General features: G+C 25.7%; 1 protein-coding gene across 2 annotated transcripts; it reads left to right on the top strand.

Moving 5' to 3' along the window:
• Positions 1 to 2,905: 2,905 nt before the first annotated feature.
• LOC129613736 (uncharacterized protein DDB_G0283357) lies at positions 2,906 to 9,151 on the top strand. Of its 2 annotated transcripts, XM_055527922.1 has the most exons (10): positions 2,906 to 3,304; positions 4,481 to 4,535; positions 4,659 to 4,865; positions 4,972 to 5,624; positions 5,698 to 5,925; positions 6,196 to 6,672; positions 6,909 to 7,133; positions 7,219 to 7,557; positions 7,620 to 8,030; positions 8,104 to 9,151. In XM_055527922.1, exons 2-10 carry the CDS (start codon positions 4,520 to 4,522, stop codon positions 8,806 to 8,808), a joined length of 3,261 nt encoding a protein of 1,086 aa, XP_055383897.1. In that variant the 5' UTR covers positions 2,906 to 3,304; positions 4,481 to 4,519; the 3' UTR covers positions 8,809 to 9,151. The 2 variants fall into 2 exon arrangements, with proteins under 2 accessions (XP_055383897.1, XP_055383898.1); XM_055527923.1 differs by lacking the exon at positions 6,196 to 6,672 and having other exon boundaries at positions 2,908 to 3,304; positions 8,104 to 9,148.
• The last annotated feature ends 10,755 nt before the right edge of the window (positions 9,152 to 19,906 follow it).

Below are 19,906 nucleotides of genomic sequence, written 5' to 3'. Positions count from 1 at the left end.
AAAAATTTTAAAAACTTATCAACTACCTAAGTAAAAAAAAAGTTGGTTTTTCATAAACATAAGCTATATGGCAATAAAAATGTGCACAAATTAAATATAACACTTGTTTTTTTATCAGATTTTATGCCAGTTTTTTTTTTCTATATTGCCAGATTTTTTAAACTTTTGGGCGAAATTCTTCAGATTTTCTGTGAGATTAATATGGTACTACTGCATACACCCCTCCTTATTAAAATTTAAAGCAAAGAATATCTATTAATAAGTAATTAGACTCGCTACATTCCGTTCGTTTTCATTTGCATCTTGCTTCAAAATTCTTAAAATATTCCTTTTAGAAATAGATGGTAATAAGAGTTGTGTAGGCAAGAAAGAAACAAAATATTGTAAACAAACGAGTGTATCAAAAACATTGAACTGAAATAAAATTAAATTAAGTTAGTTAAAAAGTTTGTTATTTTTATTTTGATAATAACAAAATTTATTTTTCATTTTATTAAAGTTAGGTAAAAAATTCGAATGTATGAAAGCAAAAGAGTTTGAAATTTCATGTATGAACACATGCATGTACCTGTTACAGTAGATACACAGTATCAGGTAGTAGAAATAAAGTAATTTATAAAGAAAAAAAAAGGTGTATGCATACTGATTAATACTTTATGAAATATAATTATTACCGTTTCATGGAAAATATCGTCTAAATTTATTTAGATTGAAATAAAAATAAAAAATTTAAAGATAATTTATTTATTTTATTTATTAATAATTATTCGCCTTTAAAATTCTTAATATTTAAAATAAATATTTAAAATAAAACTTTATATAGGGAAATATAAATAACTCCCAGTTTTAAAAATACATTGTAAAGAAACAGGTATACATCTATTGCGTACTCTTTCCCTCTCCCAAAAATTCTTATGTGTATAAAAATGAAAATAAGAAGGTATGCTGCTTAACTCTTTTAGCTAAGGGAATTTTTGTATACAAAAATTAGTGAGTGATTGCATTAGTGTGATGTAAACGGAGAATCGAACTACTTATTAGTAGATATACTTTGATTTGAAGCTTGAAACTAAAGTATATCTATTTTATTATAAGCTTGAAGCAGCCATATAAACGGGGTACATATATGTTGCTACATCATATTGTGTATCTACCTTGAATTGGTTTTTACCATATAACACAGTAGAAATTTTAAAGTTATAACTATTAATTTCATACATTCGAATGTTTTTACCTATCTTTTATGAAATGAAAAATAAAATGTGAAAAAAAATTTTTGTTATCAAAATAAAAATAACAAAATTTTTACTTAACTTAATTTTATTTTATTTCTGTTCAATGCTTTTGATGCACTCGTTTGTTTACAATGAAATATTTTAATAATTTGGAAGCAAAATGCAAAAGAAAACTAACGGAAAGGAACGAGTCGAACTACTTATTAATAGGTATACTTTGCTTGAAACCATACTTAAATATGAATCAGTGTTGTTATTTTTACTACAATTGTACTTTTTTACTACATTTTTATATTGTATACTACTGTACTACTACATTTTTACTACTTTTTCGCTTTAATCCATAAAATGTTATTAGTAATTGTATTTGTTTATGAAAATGTCATTTGTATTATAACTACAAACACTACTAGTACAACAAAAAAATTAAATGTAGGTCTTTTTTATCAACTATTTAAACATAGTTTTTATCAACTATTTCAAAACGTTTAGCATTAAAATTTCATATTCATTTTTAATAAGAAGTATAAATGCGAAGTTTTGAAATCGGCTACATTAAAGGTCTACAGTCGGTTAAAAAATGTTTTCATACATGTAGCAATATTGTTATTGACGTTATTGTACAAAAAAGTTAGTAGACAATTGTTTTCAATATTTTGTTGAATTGTTTTTTGCAGCTATTACAGCATTGAAACAATTTTTTATACTATCAACTAATTTTAAGTCTTTTAAGATGTTCATAATATTAAGCAGCTAGATGCATAAATACGCTGGATATTCAATGTATCAAAAAATTTTTACAGATAGATTGAATTGAATGTTTTTCGAATTTAAAAACTAGAGAAACAAAGTATAAAATGATGGCACAGGATATTTTGATATTTTGTTAATATCTTTGGGGTAAATTCCCATATTATATATAAATCTAAATGCGACGGAAATACAATGAACTAGAAAAGTTTCGACTCACCATTGTCAGTTGTCTATAAGATGCAACTGTGTTAAAAAGTCGTAGATAAATCCGTCTTTTTGTAGAAAGGAAACCTAACAATTTCAAACCATATATTTCATCTGAAAAAAGGCTTGACCAATCAGACTATCTGTTCATTTATAGGGCCAAGGAGACGAGTGCTCTGCACTCCGAAGGCATAACAGTGCAGAACAAGTTGGTCTCAAAATAAAATTAAAATGCAATATTTAAAAAAATTAATATGCGTATCAGCTTTGTGGTAGCCTGAGGATACCACCTCAAAAAACCATTTTCCAATTAAAATTAAAAAAAAAAAACAAATACTAGTGTTTATTTGCAAGGATTTATAGATCCATTTCCATAAACAAATGTTTAAGTATATTCAAAATCAAAACTTTGCACTGAAAGGGTTTATACTAGCACCCTTGAGGTTAATTATATTTTTTTTTAAATTTAACTGAGTCATTCTAAAATTTTTGTACCGAAGAGAACCGGTTCGGTTTTCTTTCTTGACAAAAGTTAATAAATTTTAAAAAGATTCTCTTTATATACATTCAATCGTGAACGATCCCCTCAGGTTTTGAACGAACTTATATTGACAGTATTAAAATGGAATGTCAAAAATCACAAAGCAGTAAAGAGAAGATGAAAAAGTCAAATACTTCATTTAATGTTTTTATGAAAGAAAAAGATAAAATAATAGTGAATTAAATTATATATTTAAAACAAAAAAAAAAAAAGAAGAAGAATGAAAATTAGATTTTTTATATTTATGTATTATTGTATTTAATTTTTTTCAACAAATTTTATAATTATGAAATAAAGGAAAATATTTTATTTAATTGTGAAAAAAAAACAAAACCTTAAAACTTGCAAGAAAGAGATGTAAAAATTACACACATCGTACGATAAAATATATATATATATATTTTTTTTAGTGTAGAAAAGAAGGAAAAGAAAAATTTTTCTTAATAAATTAAATATTAGTTTTTGTTATTTTTTTTATATTGCAAATCAAAAATATCCAACAAATGAATTTTCACAAAATCTTATAAGACTAAAGGACACAAATTGCACAAAATAAAAACAAAAAGAAAAGGTAAAGTATTTAGGCACATATCTACACAGATAAGAATAAAATCTTTTCAAAATTTTTGATGGAAAAAAAAGGCAATAGTTTAAAAAGAAATTGTGTATAACATTATCTTCCCTACCTACTTACATATTGTATTTATTGTTGTATTTTTTTTTTATAATGGAAATATCAGATGTAATTTGGGAGTTTCAAATATCTACATATATTTTTTTTATTTAAATACCTACGTACATGTGTACCATATGTGCCTCTTTATTCAAAATTTCAAGTAAGAAAAACTAAAACTAATTTTTAATCGTGAAAATTTATTAAATATGAAAAGTACATGTATACAAAATACGTGTTCTATTCTTACATATTTACATGTAGTGAACTTATATGCATTTCCATGTAGGTAGTAGACAGGTTATATGCATATTTGAATATAAAAAATGATTAAAAATAAAAGCTTAAGAAATTAAAATTAAGAAAGAAATGAAATTATACCTGGGTTTCCATCTTATATATGTATAATATTGTAAATTATTTAGATTACCACCTACCCGGTGTATACATGGTATATAAAATATGTAGGCAGATAGGTGAATATTAGATAGGTTTATCCTATCTTTTATTCACCTATCTAGCATCTGCTTTATTTATTAGTTTTTTATTACTTATTATTTATTTGAAATATTTTTTTTCTCCAAAATTTATAAATTAAAGTGCACCTGACCTATCTTATCAAGTTTTTAATAAAATTTTATTTAGGATTAAAAATTTTGCTTGATTGATTTAATGTTTTATTTTTTAATCCCTATACATTTTAATTTTATTGAAAATTTATAAGAAAACTATATAAAGATCTTTTTACTTATGATCATAGACATAGTTATGTACATGTATAGATATTTAACTTTGCTCGTGCGACAGATATGTATCGCATATATAGTTTCACTTTTTATCATTAATGTAAAAATGATGAGAGAATATGTTAAATTATAAATTGGATTTGATATCTATTACAAAATCATAATAATGCACACAACTAATTAGCTAACTTACTGCGTATTTTATTATTATTGAGATAAGTGCATGTAACTAATGTAATTTGCCATGTTAACTTATCTTATTGATGTCATTATTTATAAATAGGCAATTAAATTTGAATTTAATCTGAATATTTTTACAATTTTTCAGTATGTATCCCGCGCTAAAATATAGAATTTTTAAGAGAAAATGCGCAAATTAAATGGTAATTTATTGTTTGTATTTAATTATTTTAAATGTTAATAAAAAATATACTTTTTTAAAATTATATACTGTATTGAAAATATTCGTTATTGTAATTTTATATTAATATATTTTTTTTGTTTAGTAAATTCGGCAATGCCACGACCACAAAGATCTACCCCACAGGCAAAGAGAGTTCCACCGCCTGCTGTACCAACAAGTGAAATGATTCACCATAGAAAGGATAATGATGGATCAGGAAATGATAAAAATTTGGTCAGTGGATATTCATCTATAGAGGATGGTGGCTTCACACAAACACGTGATTGTCCGGCTGCACTATCTGCAAAAGGTACTTACAGGATTTTAATATATTGGGATATTTAAAAAGAAAAAAATATACGAAAAAAAGAAAAATCCCACCTTTTTCCCAATATTAAATTTATGTATATTTTCAGAGGAAATTATAGAATTTAATACATTACAATCGAATTCTGGGACTGAAATAGTTGTTGGGCATAATAAGAGTCCTAATAATTTAAATAATAGTTCAAATAATCCTTATATAACACCAAATGCCTTTACATTCCCTATACTTGGTCATAGAAGTGGTGAACCGTTAACACATAAAGCAGCAGTATACTATCACCAGCAATTAGCACTACAAGAAGATCAAGGAATTGATTTAACACAATCGCCAGGACGTGATAGTCCTGGTAGCTCGTCTGGTTCAGCTGGTTCAGGTTCAAGACATTCTACTGCAAGTTTAGATTCAGGACGTGCATCATCGTATATAACATCAAGTGGCACAGCATCGACACGAGGTGCATTATCATCGCCAAGATGTAGTGTTAGTTCTTGTTCAATCGGTAGTGTGGATCGTATGAGTCAACGTAGTGACAATGACATAATAACTGATTGGTTAATTGATATAAAATTTGATGAATATATTCAGTTGTTTACTGCTGCTGGATATGATTTACCAACAGTTGCAAGAATGACACCAGAAGACTTAACAGCTATTGGTATAAAAAATCCTCAACATAGAGAAAGAATTAAACAACATATTGATAATTTGCAAATACCAGATGGTTTGCCAAATTTTGTGCCGGTATTTATTTATAATTTTATCCCTTTTGTTATCATCAGATTAAAATAAATATAATTTTTTCTTTGACTGATAGGGTTCGATAGAAGAATGGTTACGTTTATTACGTTTGGAGGAATATATCCAACCATTATTAGAACAAAACTATAAAACTGTACGTGATGTCACACAAGTAACATGGGAGGATTTAGAAGATATTGGCATTGTTAAATTGGGGCACCAAAAAAAAATTTTACTTGCTATTAAGAGAGTTAAAGATATAATTAGTGGTAAATGGAAAATGAAAGGCGGTAATAATTATCAGGTGAAATATTAACATACATAGATTAACCAGTAAGAATTTCTACATAAAATCATTGGGCTATTTAACTAATTAATTTGTACAGACATTAATTTATATTTCACATTATTATTAAATTTGCACATTATTTAAAATTAACACATTGCTGTTTATTTAAATTATCACCCATGAATTAATTTTCTATTTTAGATTTATTTTTTCTTCCATATTGCAAAGCATTTTGTTTATTTTTTGTTATTATCACTGTTTTTTTTTAATTTTACATTAATTTAGAATCTGCCACAGTATTATCCGGTACCACAGCAACAAGAATTCTCTGAATTTTTGAATTCCTCAAATTATATGAATTATCAGAATGTGTATCAATCTCGGCAATTGCAATCACATAACTTATTGGAATCGAATTCTCGAGCTTTATTCAAAAACGATACCACTTGTTGCCAAAATGTAAATTACGTTGGTAATTCAACCGATACAACATGTAATAATATTTATACAACACCTTCTCCAACAAATGGAGTTAATAATAAGTACCTTCAAACAGTACTACCTAATTCATTTAGTAATACAATAAGAAATCAAACAATACAAGATGAATGTAGTAATTGTGAAGAACAACAGCAACAACAACAAAATAGAAATCGTGTTTCCTGGGGAGATGATTCCTTAATTAGAAAGCAAACAGTTTTTAATGATAATTTTAATCAGTTAATAAATAATGATGAAAGTAATGATGTTGTACTTATAAAGGTAAGCACTTCTTGTGCTCTATTTTGAAATACGTGGAATTTAGAACATCTGTAATGTGGCAGTTTTAATTCGGTTTTAATTATCTGTGTGATAAGAAAAAACTTTCTTACCATTAAATTTTTTATTTGCTCATTTATTTCACACAATATTTCATTTTAAATTTTTTATATTTGTTAATATTAAATTTTGGTTTAGTATGATGTTTAATTAAAATCATAAATAAATTTTCAAAATAGATTCGTCATCCCCGTGGTAAAAGTTTGGAGTCCTTAGAGGATTTAAGTGAACGTAATATTAGGACACATTTAACATTTAGTCATTATTCAACTGATTACACGTATTTTCCTCAACATATGCAAGTACATCCTGCACAACAATTCCAGCAACAACATTTACAAATGCCTGATATTAGTAAGAATGTCTGTATTAACCCAAATTTTCCATATCATCTTGCTACCACGGTAAGAACATTTTCCGATTTTTTTCTTTTGTTTTTTTTGTATAACTTTTTGTTCCATGTTTTTAAAATTTTTAAAACTTTTATAGCAATGGAGGCGATCCTATGATGATGGTGATATAACTCCTACTAATGAAATAAGTGCCATATCGGGTACGTCAATTGATTTAATAGAAGGTGGCGGAACTTTACCTAGGCAAAGAGGAGGCAGTGCATCAGCTCGTTGTCGCCTTTTGGAACGTAGTTCGGCTACACCTTCGCCAGTCAACATGACTGGGTCTGGTAGCAATGATAACAATATGTCTCCTGGAACTGGAAATAATTGCGGAATTCAAGGTGGAAGAAATAATACACAGCATATGATATCTGGTTTAAATTATAATTGCATAGCACCGCAAGATAATATTATTTTAATGTCGAATTCAGTCGTAAGTTTTTGTTGTACATGTATTTCATTTCACAAAATTACTTTGATTATTTAATTTCCTAGCGTTATACAACTGGTAATAGTCCATTGACTAGTAAAAAACCTGCTCCAGAGCCTCCAAGGAGGCAATGTAGCATAAGACAAACTGGAAGATCGGCCAGTCTTCAAGAACCATCGTCATTAGTACCGGTAATGGCTAGTATTTCACTTCAACAACATTCAGCATATTTTCCGCAACAGCAACATTTAACTGCTGGAAATTGTGCTTTAATACAACAAAATACAAATCCCACCAGTAATCGAAATTTACAACCATTTCAACAACCAAAAAATTGCCATTTACAATCCCAACAAAATCAACAAAAACCATCCCAACAGCAACAACAGCAGCAGCAACAACCTATTTATGTTAACTATTCTAATATTCATCAAACAAAGGCTGAAGTTCATTGTGAACAAACCCACGATAGCAAGGTATAATATTAAAATTATTTATTCCCATGAACAATTTATTAATATATTGATTAATATGAATTTGTTTTTATAGAGCTTTCAATCGAACTCAAGTATTGATTCAATTGATACAATACCATTTGCCAATGAAAATACTGGTACTATTAAACAACGTTTACTCAATCGTCAAGAAATATCATCATCATTATCACTATCTTCATCATCATCCTCTTCTTCATCAACAAATACAATTGCTAATATAGCACAATCGTTTCATTCATTAAAATCATCGGGATCTCTACATGAAACAACACTTCACGGCTTAATAAGTGGTGGTGGTAGTGGAGGTAATAGCGGAAGTGGAAATTGCAGTAGTAATATATTAAATAGTGTTAACAAAACGAATAGTTGTGCTGGTAATATTGGAGATATTGAAATTACGAATAATGATGCCCCTTCACCATCGATTCCAATATATTCGCCAAATGAAGTCACATCTTCTATTGGTAATGTGGGTGCTGGGACTGCACTAGGAGTTTGTGTCGATATTTCATCAATATCATCACCACCGCCATTGTCGCCATCTTCAACAGCAACAGCAATAGTACCATCATCAGTGATAAATTCAGCATTATCTGCCAATATTTCAAATACAAATCAACAACAGCAGCAACAACAACAACAAAATGATTCAGTCAATGTTCTTAACGACATTGGAAATATGTTAGCAAATTTAACTGATGAGCTTGATGCCATGTTAGAAGAAGAAAAACGTGTAGGTATAAGTGATAGCGAATAAGTACATTAAAGAATAATTAGATATTAAAAAAAATAATAATAAAGAAAAAAATAAATAACTAATAAAATCCACATAATACGTACATTAATATACTAATGAATTCAGAATGAGATAATATTGTAAAATTGTATAAAACTATATTACTATAGTAAATATTTAAAATAACTTTAATTATATCGTAAGAATAGATATATACATATAGATACATATATATACATATAAATTTTAATAATAATCATAAAAAAAATGTGGAAAACACTAAATTAAATAATAGCTATATATTTTGTTATATTTATAAGTACTTTATGAACTTACCTATATACATATTTCAATACATTATGACACAATTTAAAGTTAAATTTATAAGAATACTTGAAATCAAATTCCTAATATATTTAAAAAAAAAATTTTCTAGGTTCAGTTTTAACCACAAAATTTGTGATTTCCAAAAGCTAATAACTGGTTATATTTTATCCTTTTTGATTAATATTTGATAAAATCTAAAACCGAATTCCTTTTTTTATTAAATTAAGATACTTTTTTAATCTAATTGATCTAAATCAGCATATAGCAGTTTTATTATGGTTAAAATTTGAAAAAAGTGGTTGAGTATTTACCACATTTGGTTAGATTATTTTTTTTCTTTACTTTATATTGTTTGTCGTAAGTGTTCATGAAGTTAAATTTATTTCCAAATTAAGCGCATTTGTACTTTAATATGATGAAACAGTTATTAAATCAGTATTGTTAGATTTTTAAATATCAAGCTATAATTAGTTTCAATAAAGCTTCTATTTAATTGAATATTAACTTTGTAATGATATAGTTGAATTGTTTTTTTTTTTTAAAGTGACCTAAGTTCACTTTTATTTCAAATGAAATTTTGCTATGTTTGCATTTAGGATAATTCAAACATCTGGTTAATTGATAATGTGTTGAAAGTATATTTGTTACTCTATAATTGTTTATATTTAAATTCCAATCATTGGCATTACCATTGCATGAAAATAAAGATGTTTCGAAATTGGAAATTACTTAGGTCATCTTCAAAATAACGATTCAATTATAAAATCAAATTTTTTGTGATTTCTTATTTTACAATTTTTTTTTTTAATGAGACCACTATGAAATTCTTCATACAACAATAGGTTTTTAACGAAATATACACAAAGTTAGGTTTTTTCTAATTGCTGGTTAATATACTAATATAATTTGCTATATTAAAAAATTGAAGTTATTGTAGAGCGGAAATCGTCATGTTGAAAATATGCTAAGTTGTGCATTACAATCACTCTTTTTATGAATAATAATTCTGTTTTTATGAGTATGTAAATATTTAAAAGCTTGGACATATATATATATATCTAAGCTTTTTTGCTTAGTAGAAATTTTTTGAAAATTCGTTAAGATCCCTGTATCTCAGAAACCGATGGGATTTGACAACTAGTTCCAAACAAAAATTTTACCCATTGATGTCCTAAACAATGATATATAATATTGTACTCTTTACTGAATCACCCTGTATGTATAAATGTCTATATTTATATATATATATATATATTATAAAACTATAATATACATAAACATAATATTTATATAAATTTATAATATGTATATATATATATATATAATAATGTTTCAAAATAGTGTAAATTTTATAACTTGACATATATATATGTACCTATAAAATATATAAATTACTAATACTTGTATATAACACATAGTTATGTCTATATTATTATCCAAATATTAAACACAAAGCAGAAAAATCATGTTAATTAAAGTTATAATTAATTATATATGATTATGATAAAAAGCATATTAGACATCTTTATATTAAATATATATTTGTAAATCATTTAAAAAAATAATGAAATAAAAACTGTATAAGTAACTAAAAATGTGAATTTCGAGAAGACTCAAAAATTAAAATGATGATAAAAAACAAAAAAAAAAGAAACTAAAATGTGACAATTTTTTGAATTTTCTGAAATTTTTTGCGCTATCTCATTTTCTTTAGCAATAAACAGAAACATTTTTTATACATAACTTTTTTGTTTTCATAATTTTTTTGTTAAATAAAAAATGAAAATAAAAATATACAATAAGTCAAAATATCCTTCAAACTCAATTACAATATCTTATATATGTTAACTTACGAAAATACATACAAGATTTTGGCCTTTTTGATCTTTTAAACATATTACCTGAAAAGTATATATCTCGATATTATTAGAAACAAAATGAATCGTAAGTTTTTATTTAAGTTTCTCTGTGATAGATTTTCAAATATCTTTGCACACATGCTATATATTTTAAGAAATTGTTTTATTTTGAAAAACATAATTTTGGTATATTGTATATATGCAAATCAAGTTGTGTTTTCAATTTTGATTCGTATATTTATAAATTTCATATCTTATATTTTTCTTATAGTGATTAACAATCGCTTGTAAGAAAACATTAAACAAATAATATTTTAATTGGCATCGTTCAAAACACAAATGCAAATGATAATAATAGCAACTTTATTTATCTTACTTTCAACATTCCATAAATATACATGTACACACATACATATATATATGAATATTATATAATAGATTTTTATAAATTATAATATTTAAAAACAAAAATATAATTTGTTTTTAAATATTATTTACGCATATTGTCTTAAATATTGGCACCTATATTGGAATGATGGGATATTATTAAAAATCATTGAGGTTTTCACTCACAACTACAAATTTCACTCACAACTAACAGAATATATCCAATTGTTTTTTTTTTTTTTAATTTCAAATTTTAAAATTTCATTTGAACTAAACTTTCAAAGATATATGCAAATTTAACAGTTCAGTCAACCACAATAGATGAAATAAATTTCTGCTAATAATAATCAAAATTCCAGGAAATTTGAAATTGAATTGGGACGAAAATGCACTTTACTTTTTTTCGTTTTTTTTTTGTAAATCAAAATAACAAAAACAATATTGTAACAAATTTTTATAGAAATGCATTGCAGGACTTATATATATACTAAGATAATCTGTTATAAATATATAAAAATGCTAATATTAAAAAATATTAAAAATTTAATAATTAAAAGTAAAAAATAATAAATACTGTCTAAGCAATTCCCTTTTTTTACGTTTTGCAGAAGAAGGAAATTCTCATAAGTTTAAAAAAATTCTATTATGTATTTTGATAAAAGCAAAAAAAAGAAATAATCTTTTAAATACAAACTTAGTAAAATTAAAAAAAATATCTTTTCATTAAAATAAGTAAAATTTTATCTTATCCAAATTTACTGGTTTATTATTGCAATGTCCTTGTTTTCATCAAGAGAGAGTATAGTATGCCCACTCAATTAACTCTAACATGTTTGTTCAAGAATTTATTTAATTTAACTTAATTATTTTTGATAATTTTAATATTAATGAAACTAGCAGACGATCTTGAACAATAGAAAGAAAATTTCAGAAACTTAAAATTAAAAAATTTACTCACTATTATTTCTGCTGGCCTGGTATTTTGTTTGAAAATAATATGCAAATTTTGACTATAAATGGGTAAAATAAAATACCAGACCAACAGGAAAAATAGGAAGCAACTTTTTATTTTTAATTTTCTGAAATTTTCTTTAAATGGTTCATGATCGCCTGTTACTTTCCCTAAAATTTGAAATTTGCAAAAATGACCAAAATTCTAATTTTTATAAAAAAAAATACCAGGCCAGCAGGAAAAATAGGAAGCAACTTTTTATTTTTAATTTTCTGAAATTTTATTTAAATGGTTCACGATCGCCTGTTACTTTCCCTAAAATTTGAAGTTTGCAAAAATGACCAAAATTATAATTTTTATCAAAAAAAATACCAGGCCAGCAGAAAAAATAGGAAGCAACTTTTTATTTTTAATTTTCTGAAATTTTCTTTAAATGGTTCATGACCGCCTTTTAATTTCCTTAAATTTAAGTTGGGAAAAATGACCAAAATTATAATTTTTATCAAAAAAAAAATACCAGGCCAGCAGGAAAAGTAGGAAGCAACTTTTTATTTTTAATTTTCTGAAATTTTCTTTAAATGGTTCATGATCGCCTGTTTCTCTCACTAAAATTTAAAGTTTGCAAAAATGACCAAAATTATAATTTTTATCAAAAAAAATACCAGGCCAGCAGGAAAAATAGGAAGCAACTTTTTATTTTTAATTTTCTGAAATTTACTTTAAATGGTTCATGATCGCCTGTTTCTCTCCCTAAAATTTGAAGTTTGCAAAAATGACCAAAATTATAATTTTTATCAAAAAAAAAATACCAGGCCAGCAGGGAAAATAGGAACAACTTTTTATTTTTAATTTTCTGAAGTTTTCTTTAAATGGTTCATAATTACCTGTTACTTTCCTTAAATTTAAGTTTGCAAAAATGACCAAAATTATAATTTTTATCAAAAAAAATACCAGGCCAGCAGGAAAAATAGGAACAACTTTTTATTTTTAATTTTCTGAAATTTTCTTTAAATGGTTCATAATTGCCTGTTACTTTCCTTAAATTTAAGTTTGCAAAAATGACCAAAATTATAATTTTTATCAAAAAAAATACCAGGCCAGCAGGAAAAATAGGAAGCAACTTTTTATTTTTAATTTTCTGAAATTTTCTTTAAATGGTTCATGATCGCCTGTTACTTTCCCTAAAATATGAAGTTTGCAAAAATGACCAAAATTATAATTTTTATCAAAAAAAAATACCAGGCCAGCAGGGAAAATAGGAACAACTTTTTATTTTTAATTTTCTGAAGTTTTCTTTAAATGGTTCATAATTACCTGTTACTTTCCTTAAAATTAAGTTTGCAAAAATGACCAAAATTATAATTTTTATCAAAAAAAATACCAGGCCAGCAGGAAAAATAGGAACAACTTTTTATTTTTAATTTTCTGAAATTTTCTTTAAATGGTTCATAATTGCCTGTTACTTTCCTTAAATTTAAGTTTGCAAAAATGACCAAAATTATAATTTTTATCAAAAAAAATACCAGGCCAGCAGGAAAAATAGGAAGCAACTTTTTATTTTTAATTTTCTGAAATTTTCTTTAAATGGTTCATGATCGCCTGTTACTTTCCCTAAAATATGAAGTTTGCAAAAATGACCAAAATTATAATTTTTATCAAAAAAAAATACCAGGCCAGCAGTAAAAATAGGAAGCAACTTTTTATTTTTAATTTTCTGAAATTTTCTTTAAATGGTTCATGATCGCCTGTTACTTTCCCTAAAATTTGAAGTTTGCAAAAATGACCAAAATTATAATTTTTATCAAAAAAAATACCAGGCCAGCAGGAAAAATAGGAAGCAACTTTTTATTTTTAATTTTCTGAAATTTTCTTTAAATGGTTCATGATCGCCTGTTACTTTCCCTAAAATTTGAAATTTGCAAAAATGACCAAAATTATAATTTTTATCAAAAAAAATACCAGGCCAGCAGGAAAAATAGGAAGCAACTTTTATTTTTAATTTTCTGAAATTTTCTTTAAATGGTTCATGATCGCCTGTTACTTTCCCTAAAATATGAAGTTTGCAAAAATGACCAAAATTATAATTTTTATCAAAAAAAATACCAGGCCAGCAGGAAAAATAGGAAGCAACTTTTTATTTTTAATTTTCTGAAATTTTCTTTAAATGGTTCATGATCGCCTGTTACTTTCCCTAAAATTTGAAGTTTGCAAAAATGACCAAAGTTATAATTTTTATCAAAAAAAATACCAGGCCAGCAGGAAAAATAGGAAGCAACTTTTTATTTTTAATTTTCTGAAATTTTCTTTAAATGGTTCATGATCGCCTGTTACTTTCCCTAAAATTTGAAATTTGCAAAAATGACCAAAATTATAATTTTTATCAAAAAAAATACCAGGCCAGCAGGAAAAATAGGAAGCAACTTTTATTTTTAATTTTCTGAAATTTTCTTTAAATGGTTCATGATCGCCTGTTACTTTCCCTAAAATTTGAAATTTGCAAAAATGACCAAAGTAATCTCGTAATTTTTATCAAAAAAAATACCAGGCCAGCAGGAAAAATAGGAAGCAACTTTTTATTTTTAATTTTCTGAAATTTTCTTTAAATGGTTCATGATCGCCTGTTACTTTCCCTAAAATTTGAAATTTGCAAAAATGACCAAAATTATAATTTTTATCAAAAAAAATACCAGGCCAGCAGGAAAAATAGGAAGCAACTTTTATTTTTAATTTTCTGAAATTTTCTTTAAATGGTTCATGATCGCCTGTTACTTTCCCTAAAATTTGAAGTTTGCAAAAATGACCAAAGTTATAATTTTTATCAAAAAAAATACCAGGCCAGCAGAAAAAATAGGAAGCAACTTTTATTTTTAATTTTGTGAAATTTTCTTTAAATGGTTCATGATCGCCTGTTACTTTCCCTAAAATTTGAAGTTTGCAAAAATGACCAAAGTTATAATTTTTATCAAAAAAAATACCAGGCCAGCAGGAAAAATAGGAAGCAACTTTTTATTTTTAATTTTCTGAAATTTTCTTTAAATGGTTCATGATCGCCTGTTACTTTCCCTAAAATTTGAAATTTGCAAAAATGACCAAAATTATAATTTTTATCAAAAAAAATACCAGGCCAGCAGGAAAAATAGGAAGCAACTTTTATTTTTAATTTTCTGAAATTTTCTTTAAATGGTTCATGATCGCCTGTTACTTTCCCTAAAATTTGAAATTTGCAAAAATGACCAAAGTTATCTCGTAATTTTTATCAAAAAAAATACCAGGCCAGCAGGAAAAATAGGAAGCAACTTTTTATTTTTAATTTTCTGAAATTTTCTTTAAATGGTTCATGATGGCCTGTTACTTTCCCTAAAATTTGAAGTTTGCAAAAATGACCAAAATTATAATTTTTATCAAAAAAAAATACCAGGCCAGCAGTAAAAATAGGAAGCAACTTTTTATTTTTAATTTTCTGAAATTTTCTTTAAATGGTTCATGATCGCCTGTTACTTTCCCTAAAATTTGAAGTTTGCAAAAATGACCAAAATTATAATTTTTATCAAAAAAAATACCAGGCCAGCAGGAAAAATAGGAAGCAACTTTTTATTTTTAATTTTCTGAAATTTTCTTTAAATGGTTCATGATGGCCTGTTACTTTCCCTAAAATTTGAAGTTTGCAAAAATGACCAAAATTATAATTTTTATCAAAAAAAATACCAGGCCAGGAAAAATAGGAAGCAACTTTTTATTTTTAATTTTCTGAAATTTTCTTTAAATGGTTCATGATCGCCTATTACTTTCCCTAAAATTTGAAATTTTCAAAATTGACCAAAATTATAATTTTTATCAAAAAAAATACCAGGCCAGCAGAAAAAATAGGAAGCAACTTTTTATTTTTAATTTTCTGAAATTTTCTTTAAATGGTTCATGATCGCCTGTTACTTTCCCTAAAATTTGAAATTTGTAAAATTGACCAAAATTATAATTTTTATAAAAAAAAATACCAGGCCAGCAGAAAAAATAGGAAGCAACTTTTTATTTTTAATTTTCTGAAATTTACTTTAAATGGTTCATGATCGCCTGTTACTTTTCTTAAATTTAAGTTGGGAGAAATGACCAAAGTTATAATTTTTATCAAAAAAAATACCAGGCCAGCAGAAAAAATAGGAAGCAACTTTTTATTTTTAATTTTCTGAAATTTTCTTTAAATGGTTCATGATCGCCTGTTACTTTCCCTAAAATTTGAAATTTGCAAAATTGACCAAAATTATAATTTTTATAAAAAAAAATACCAGGCCAGCAGAAAAAATAGGAAGCAACTTTTTATTTTTAATTTTCTGAAATTTACTTTAAATGGTTCATGATCGCCTGTTACTTTTCTTAAATTTAAGTTGGGAGAAATGACCAAAATTATAATTATTATCAAAAAAAATACCAGGCCAGCAGAAAAAATAGGAAGCAACTTTTTATTTTTAATTTTCTGAAATTTAGTTTAAATGGTTCATGATCGCTTGTTACTTTTCTTAAATTTAAGTTGGGAGAAATGACCAAAATTTTAATTTTTATCAAAAAAAATACCAGGCCAGCAGAAAAAATAGGAAGCAACTTTGTATTTTTAATTTTCTGAAATTTTCTTTAAATGGTTCATGATCGCCTGTTACTTTCCCTAAAATTTGAAATTTGCAAAATTGACCAAAATTATAATTTTTATCAAAAACAATACCAGGCCAGCAGAAAAAATAGGAAGCAACTTTTTATTTTTAATTTTCTGAAATTTACTTTAAATGGTTCATGATCGCCTGTTACTTTTCTTAAATTTAAGTTGGGAGAAATGACCAAAATTATAATTTTTATCAAAAAAAATACCAGGCCAGCTTAAAAAGTAGGAAGCAACTTTTTATTTTTAATTTTCTGAAATTTACTTTAAATGGTTCATGATCGCCTGTTACTTTTCTTAAATTTAAGTTGGGAGAAATGACCAAAATTATAATTTTTATCAAAAAAAATACCAGGCCAGCGGAAAAAGTAGGAAGCAACTTTTTATTTTTAATTTTCTGAAATTTACTTTAAATGGTTCATGATCGCCTGTTACTTTTCTTAAATTTAAGTTGGGAGAAAAGACCAAAATTATAATTTTTATCAAAAAGAATACCAGGCCAGCAGAAAAAATAGGAAGCAACTTTTTATTTTTAATTTTCTAAAATTTACTTTAAATGGTTCATGATCGCCTGTTACTTTCCCTAAAATTTGAAATTTGCAAAATTGACCAAAATTATAATTTTTATCAAAAAAAGTACCAGGCCAGCAGAAAAAATAGGAAGCAACTTTTTATTTTTAATTTTCTGAAATTTACTTTAAATGGTTCATGATCGCCTGTTACTTTTCTTAAATTTAAGTTGGGAGAAATGACCAAAATTATAATTTTTATCAAAAAAAATACCAGGCCAGCAGAAAAAATAGGAAGCAACTTTTTATTTTTAATTTTCTGAAATTTTCTTTAAATGGTTCATGATCGCCTGTTACTTTCCCTAAAATTTGAAATTTGCAAAATTGACCAAAATTATAATTTTTATCAAAAAAAAGACCAGGCCAGCAGAAAAAATAGGAAGCAACTTTTTATTTTTAATTTTCTGAAATTTACTTTAAATGGTTCATGATCGCCTGTTACTTTTCTTAAATTTAAGTTGGGAGAAATGACCAAAATTATAATTTTTATCAAAAAAAATACCAGGCTAGCAGAAAAAATAGGAAGCAACTTTTTATTTTTAATTTTCTGAAATTTACTTTAAATGGTTCATGATCGCCTGTTACTTTTCTTAAATTTAAGTTGGGAGAAATGACCAAAATTATAATTTTTATCAAAAAAAATACCAGGCCAGCAGAAAAAATAGAAAGCAACTTTTTATTTTTAATTTTCTGAAATTTACTTTAAATGGTTCATGATCGCCTGTTACTTTTCTTAAATTTAAGTTGGGAGAAATGACCAAAATTATAATTTTTATCAAAAAAAATACCAGGCCAGCAGAAAAAATAGGAAGCAACTTTTTATTTTTAATTTTCTGAAATTTTCTTTAAATGGTTCATGATCGCCTGTTACTTTCCCTAAAATTTGAAATTTGCAAAATTGACCAAAATTATAATTTTTATCAAAAAAAAGACCAGGCCAGCAGAAAAAATAGGAAGCAACTTTTTATTTTTAATTTTCTGAAATTTACTTTAAATGGTTCATGATCGCCTGTTACTTTTCTTAAATTTAAGTTGGGAGAAATGACCAAAATTATAATTTTTATCAAAAAAAATACCAGGCCAGCAGAAAAAATAGAAAGCAACTTTTTATTTTTAATTTTCTTTAAATGGTTCATGATCGCCTGTTACTTTCCCTAAAATTTGAAATTTGCAAAATTGACCAAAATTATAATTTTTATCAAAAAAAATACCAGGACAGCAGAAAAAATAGGAAGCAACTTTTTATTTTTAATTTTCTGAAATTTACTTTAAATGGTTCATGATCGCCTGTTACTTTCCCTAAAATTTGAAATTTGCAAAATTGACCAAAATTATAATTTTTATCAAAAAAAATACCAGGCCAGCAGAAAAAATAGGAAGCAACTTTTTATTTTTAATTTTCTGAAATTTACTTTAAATGGTTCATGATCGCCTGTTACTTTTCTTAAATTTAAGTTGGGAGAAATGACCAAAATTATAATTTTTATCAAAAAAAATACCAGGCCAGCAGAAAAAATAGGAAGCAACTTTTTATTTTTAATTTTCTGAAATTTACTTTAAATGGTTCATGATCGCCTGTTACTTTTCTTAAATTTAAGTTGGGAGAAATGACCAAAATTATAATTTTTATCAAAAAAAATACCAGGCCAGCAGAAAAAATAGGAAGCAACTTTTTATTTTTAATTTTCTGAAATTTACTTTAAATGGTTCATGATCGCCTGTTACTTTTCTTAAATTTAAGTTGGGAGAAATGACCAAAATTATAATTTTTATCAAAAAAAATACCAGGCCAGCAGAAAAAATAGGAAGTAACTTTTTATTTTTAATTTTCTGAAATTTTCTTTAAATGGTTCATGATCGCCTGTTACTTTCCCTAAAATTTGATATTTGCAAAATTGACCAAAATTATAATTTTTATGAAAAAAAATACCAGGCCAGCAGAAAAAATAGGAAGCAACTTTTTATTTTTAATTTTCTGAAATTTACTTTAAATGGTTCATGATCGCCTGTTACTTTTCTTAAATTTAAGTTGGGAGAAACGACCAAAATTATAATTTTTATCAAAAAAAATACCAGGCCAGCAGAAAAAATAGGAAGCAACTTTTTATTTTTAATTTTCTGAAATTTACTTTAAATGGTTCATGATCGCCTGTTACTTTCCCTAAAATTTGAAATTTGCAAAATTGACCAAAATTATAATTTTTATCAAAAAAAATACCAGGCCAGCAGAAAAAATAGGAAGCAACTTTTTATTTTTAATTTTCTGAAATTTACTTTAAATGGTTCATGATCGCCTGTTACTTTTCTTAAATTTAAGTTGGGAGAAATGACCAAAATTATAATTTTTATCAAAAAAAATACCAGGCCAGCAGAAAAAATA

The sequence above is a fragment of the Condylostylus longicornis genome, unplaced genomic scaffold (genome assembly GCF_029603195.1).
Source record: "Condylostylus longicornis isolate FDR11 unplaced genomic scaffold, ASM2960319v2 ptg000091l, whole genome shotgun sequence".
NCBI classification, from domain to species: Eukaryota; Metazoa; Arthropoda; class Insecta; order Diptera; family Dolichopodidae; genus Condylostylus; species Condylostylus longicornis.
The sequence above is the reverse complement of the archived record's forward strand: the minus strand, read 5'-3'. Positions and strand labels throughout refer to the sequence as shown.